The 5,909-nt window shown below is 53.3% G+C and overlaps 1 protein-coding gene across 1 annotated transcript; it reads left to right on the forward strand.

Moving 5' to 3' along the window:
- CTAM01_06765 (La domain-containing protein) lies at nt 1–2,956 on the forward strand (the record flags this gene model as incomplete). Its single annotated transcript, XM_060522791.1, has 3 exons — nt 1–1,353; nt 1,421–2,481; nt 2,551–2,956. 3 exons carry the CDS (start codon nt 1–3, stop codon nt 2,954–2,956), a joined length of 2,820 nt encoding a protein of 939 aa, XP_060382636.1.
- Between the last annotated feature and the right edge of the window lie 2,953 nt (nt 2,957–5,909).

Raw genomic sequence — 5,909 nt, forward strand, 5'->3', positions numbered from 1 at the left:
ATGCCTATTTCTGCATCAGACCTAGCATCAGACACGATGGCTACTGCATTTTCTTACGCTCAAGCCGCCAAGGGTCAGGCGGCCACAACACCCGTGGCCCAGACCACCGAGAACGGCAAGGACTCCGCGAGCTCAGTAAATGGCGAACAACCGGCTGCCGAGCCCACCGCTGTCAAGAGCACCGACTCCGTTGACGACGAGTCCTCGAGAAATAGCCCTCTCAAGGCCCAACTGGCTGCCAAGCAGGACATTGCCTCTGCCCAAGCAGAGGCCAACAGCACGAATACACCATCTGCCGCCGCTTCCGTCACCGACTCGCGACGCGATGACGAGGAGGCCGTTACCGAAGCCTCTGCCCGCCGAAGTGAGAAGAGTGTGAGGTCGGCAAGCGCATCTACTCGCGTGACTGACGAGGCCGAGCCGAAGAAGGGCTCTAGGAAGCCGAGAAAGGGCAAGGCCGGAAAAGAGTCAAGTGAGGATGCGAAGAAGGAAAAGGCCGCAGAGCAGGAGAAGGAGGAGCCCAAGATTGAGCTCGTTGAGGCGCCGCTTCCTTCGGTCAACATCTGGACCCAGCGCAAGGAGACTGCGGCTCACAAGACCTCTGTCACCTTGCCCACCGCCAATGGTGCTACCAGTGCATCTACCCCAGTTGACACCTGGCCCAACAGCCAGGAGTCCAAGAAGAAGAACAAGTCCGCTGACGGCGCTGAAGCCACCAACGGCACTGCTGCCGGCAAGTCTCAACGCAAGGCTGGCGATGGTGACGCCGCCGCCAGAAGAAACGGTGCTCGCGGCTCAAGGGTTATTGAGAGAGATAGCCGACTGACTGAGGTCCCTCCCCCTGTTGGCGACGTTCACTCATGGCCTACGCCTGAGACGGCGGTCAAGGAGATTGTCAAGGAGGAGAAGCGCAAGCCTTCCGAGAAGGTTGAGCGGGTAGAGGTCGAGGCCCAGGATGATGCCGGCGCCAAGGGACGTTCAAAAGACAAGTGGGAGCGTATGGACTTTGTCCCTACTGTCCAGTTCTCCACCCCCATCCCCTCAGTTAGAGGCTCTCGGGGAGGACGAGGTGGTGCTCGTGGTGGACGCGACGTTACTTCTCGTGGCGGTCACGGTGCTGCTGCTGCTGCTGCCTCTGCTGACAAGCCGGCCAGCACTGCTGCCCCTACCAAGGCTGGAAACGAAGCTCGGGACCGCGCTCGCGACGGTAACGCTCCGGCCAGAGCCAACTCTCAGCCCCCTGTTGCGAACAAGCGGGCTTCAATGGAAGTCTCTAACGGCAAGGAGCAACGCAAGCCCACGGCGCCCCACTCTGGCGAGCGCAACAAGGAGTCGCAGTCAAATGCCACCAATGTAAGTTGATTTCCTCCTGGATTATCCTGCGATACCGTCTACAACATGTATGCTAACCCATGGAAAGGAGCAGGCCGGTCCTGTCAGAGAGAGAGGCGAAGGCCGCGGCGATAGGGGCCGTGGCGGATACCGAGGCCGCGGAGGCCACCCTGGAAACATGCCCATGCACACTCAGCAGTCTTCTTACATGTCTAACGGCAACTCCTTCGGCTCCCAAGGCCCCAGACAGTACGCCAGCCCTCCCCTCCACCAGGGCGGCAGCTTCCAATCCTCTTACGGAGGTTCCCAGTCCCGCGGTGGTCGTGGCGGCCGCGGTCAGTCAAATGGCTCTGGAGCGTTCCGCGGTGCTGGTGGCCCTTCGAACTCTGGCCGTATGCGTCAAGTTCAGACCAACATGAACCAGGTCTCCTGGGATTACGGAGTTCCCATGACTCCGGGTTCTTATGCCGCATTCTACGAGCAAACGAGACATATCATGATCCCTCAGATGGAGTACTACTTCTCCGTCGAGAACCTCCTGAAGGATACCTACCTGCGCAAGAACATGGACAGCCAGGGTTTCGTGCCCTTGGAGCTTGTCCTCGGCTTCCAAAGGGTTCGTTCGGTGGCCGATGCCCAGACTCTGCGCGCAATTATTGCCGAGTGCCCCCAGCTGGATTACGTTGTCGGCGACGATGGCATTGAGAGACTGAGATCTCGTACCCACTGGCAAAAGTTCGTCTACCCTAACATGGAGCTGCGCTTCGATGCTGCCCGCAACGAGGGACCTCAGTACTTCTACCCCCGTTCCCTTCACGCCATCGCTCACTACGACCACGGCATGCTCGGCGACTACCCTGTTATCTCGCCGACTGCTGCTTACCCCAATGGTGCCGAGAATACCTACGTCGCCTACCCCACCGAGGCTCAGGGTGGACAGCCGAACGGCACTGTGAACGGCAATGCTGCCGAGACACAGCTTTCTGCTCAAGTCCCCGAATTCCAGCCCGGTCCCGCATCCGAGCAAACGGCCGAGGCCTCGGCGGAGACGGAGAAGGCCCAGCCCCTCGTCAATGGCTCCGCCCACACAGAGAGCGCACCCTTGACGAACGGAAACCACGCTCAGCCTGCTGAAGCCCTCCAGTCCTAGTTGGATGAAGGCATTGTCGTGGGCTGTGGCAGCGAGGCGGCAGCATCAGGATGTGGTGACGACAGCAGCAACTTGTCGAGTCCTTCGCAACGCGCACACTTGCTGATGCGGTTTCGAGGGGAGAACTCGGTTGCAGAGTCTCCCATCGACGACATCCCGTTCCCTGAGTTCCGTCTGCGCGCGCTCTCCCAACGGCAAGATACTTTAGCCGGGGAAATTCCCGGCGACATGAAATCCCTTTATCGGTTCTGGTCTCATTTCTTGGTCCGGCATTTTGATTTGGAGATGTTTGAGGAGTTTCGGGCATATGCAGTGGCGGACGCCACTGGGGGAACCATCAACACAACTGGCCTCAAGCACTTGATTGCATACTATGAAGCGGTCTTACAAGAGGACAAAAAATACCCTCTGGACAATCTGGAGTCTCTCTATGGAGAAGCGAAAAGGCTAGCTGCGACAGCCGAGACCCCTTGAGAGGTAGCATCTGGGTCGATTACAATGACGAGGATGTCTTACGAATTGGGCAACTCTTGTTGGAATTTTTTCCACAACAAGCTGCGATAGACCCACCTAGGTTGCGTTCGCTCGATTCTCCGTCTTGGTCAATTTCACCGAGCGCATATTCCCAGTATCGTTGAATCTGCGACGTTTTTTGGGGGTCATTCGGGACAAGGTCGCAGTTGTTGTCGTCTTCGAATGGTTGGAAAAGTTATCTGCTTCTTTCTCACAAAGGGGGATGGGCCGCAGCACAGAGAGATATGCTACCAGGTGGTCAGCGACATACCCATGGGAGGTTTGATTCGGAATTAATTGGGACGGGGGGAATAATCAGAGGCAAAAAAATGAGGCAAAGAGGAAGGCTTCGCCCCTCTTGCGTTGGAATGTAGAAGCTTCGTCTCAAAGACAGCTTCGGACACGGGTTGATGAAAGTCTCTTCTCCGGCGTAACTCGGCATACAGGTCCGAGATGACAAGTCATGGATCGGTCTTACTTTCATTTGGCGGTTTCTCCTCATTATGGATGGATTTTGAAGTTCCTCCTTTCTCTCCCCTCGCCTCATTGCTAGACGAAGAAAAAAGTTTTCTTCCTCTTTTTTTTACCTTTTTTTTTTTTTTTTACTGCACATAGCTTCTGCATGCTTTATTCTGGGAAAACACAAACAGGGAAACAGGGGAAGGTTTATGGGCATGAAATGCATTCGAGCGGTCACAAGAAATTGGAGGCAATGGTCCATGGTGTTCTACTAGACTTTTTCCTCTTTCTTCTTTTCCCTTCCTTCCTTCATTCGCTCATGAGCACACACGGGGGTTGGGGGGAAAGGGAAAGAAAGAGACGGCATCATCAGGCAAAATCAGTCGAGCTGATGCTGTATTGCATGAATAGGACCTCTTAAAAATGAATAAATCGGAGTATATGGCGTTCACATGGTGTAACTTGAAGTCGTGTCGCGTCGTTGTGGGTGAGTTCATCGCGGAAGAGGCGCTGTCTTCCTCCCCCCTGGCTGGGCTGTAGAGCAGTGGGTCGAACATCCCTTGAAACCAGACACTGGCAGTTGATTTATCCACTCTAGCTGTGGCGACACACCCCCTACAAGTCAACTCTCGATATATGTGAACAGGGTGGTGGAGGAGGGGAAGCGACATGTTGCTCCTCCTGCATGGTGGTCTCCGACGATATGTTCGACCTCAGACCCTCGAACCACCACATACGACCATACCCATTGGAAAACTCGGGATCCCGTCCGCTCTCCCATAGATAAGCCAATGAGGGCCGGATTAGTAGTTGGGTCGGTGACGACCAGCGAATACCTGGTGTTGTATGTTTTTGATTCTTTGTAGGCTTTTGCATGGTGGTAAGAAGGCTGTGGACATATATATCACGATCTCCCAGCGGCGGTTGGGGACGGTGGTGTTTGGTTGGGGGGTCGAAAAGTTCCAGTCGTGAGGTGTCATGCGGGGTAGGCAAGTTGCTATTCTCAACTATTCAAGAGACTGAACTGTGATCCTACCACGGATGTCGTCGTTTACTTTTGATGGAACGGCCTCTTCGAGGCCGCGAAGTTGCTGGTGCGTGATCCTTTTCCAGCACTCCAACCGCAGGATCTAGGTATCGACGTTGACTTGTGTATATAACCCATGTATGCCTCTTGATCGTCGGGCAATGTCTACTGACTCGCTGGAGTATACTTTTCCATGAGTGTTATTACAGTTGTACGAGTTTGTCAATGCCCAGTCCTAGTCTGGCACTTTATCAAGGGGTATTGTCACCGAGAAGAGGAAAGGATGATCATGACGAGAGCTCCCTCTTATTGTCAGCATGTAGCCTTTACGTAATTGGGATTCTTATTATTTGAAAGCCCATGTTTGTCTTCTTTAGACAGACACGAATTACCAATTTCTTTCCCAAACGGTGTGGGCGAGGCGCCCGCCCACTTCGAAACCGACCCCCTATCCATCATATGACTTTGAGAGAAACGCTTTACATGTCGGTATATCCGAGAAACTGATAAGAATTGTTGGGGGAAAATAGGTTGGATAGGGTATAACAAAAGGCTCTTCTTCATCTGTTACGCACGTGTCGGTGCCCGGGCGTCTGCACGGTGAAGTTGGATGTCGGAACTATTTCCTCCTCCTCATGTGTCACTGTCGATGATTGTTGAAACTCGAGTACCTATTCGGGCGCCGGATCCACTTCCTGCTAGCTAGCTACTTTGCTTGGATAGGGACTCAGCAAGCAATTGCTATCCAGGCGGTAGATTCATATCTCGGAGGGAACCTACAAGTAGCTCATGAAACGTGAGTGGTTGTATCCAGCTCGTTCGCAGCTTCTATATTCTAGTTGGTAGAGCTTGTATTCTCGCACACCAATGATACTTACATGACTTCTTTTCAGGAACGATGTGATGATTTTGAAGCGCCCAGCCGTGAGAACTGAAGTAGGCTTCTGTCGTCTCTGAAGGTACCATTGCTGCCTGGACCTCTGAGACATCTTCACGCTCAAGCTAGGTTCTTTACTTGCTCCTGTAGATCACGGAACCGTGAGCTGGTAGAACACCCGGCCGCGTAGAAACAACAGGGCCAAAATCCAGAGACTCATACCAATACATACAGAAAATGCCCTGGCACGCTTGAGTGACGTGAATTAAGAGAAGATGAGTTTGGGCTTATCATGCCCCACTCGAAATTTCACGAAACGCGAACAAAAGACTCGGATGAAATATGTTGGAAAAAGTCATGCCATATTACTCATTATTACATAACCATCCTAATCTCAAGTCTCGCCATCTGCCGTTTCGACAGAAGTAGAGAACCAAGAAGAGAAGGGAATTAGACCGATAAAAAGTCATTATCTACAAGTTCTTCATGCCGTTTGCCTCATTATTCAGACCGTTTACTGCGTTTCGCTCAACCTTTGTCACTCATCCCAC

Source organism: Colletotrichum tamarilloi, assembly GCF_030869305.1.
Source record: "Colletotrichum tamarilloi strain Tom-12 chromosome Unknown Scaffold_19.1, whole genome shotgun sequence".
In the NCBI taxonomy this organism is placed as follows: Eukaryota; Fungi; Ascomycota; class Sordariomycetes; order Glomerellales; family Glomerellaceae; genus Colletotrichum; species Colletotrichum tamarilloi.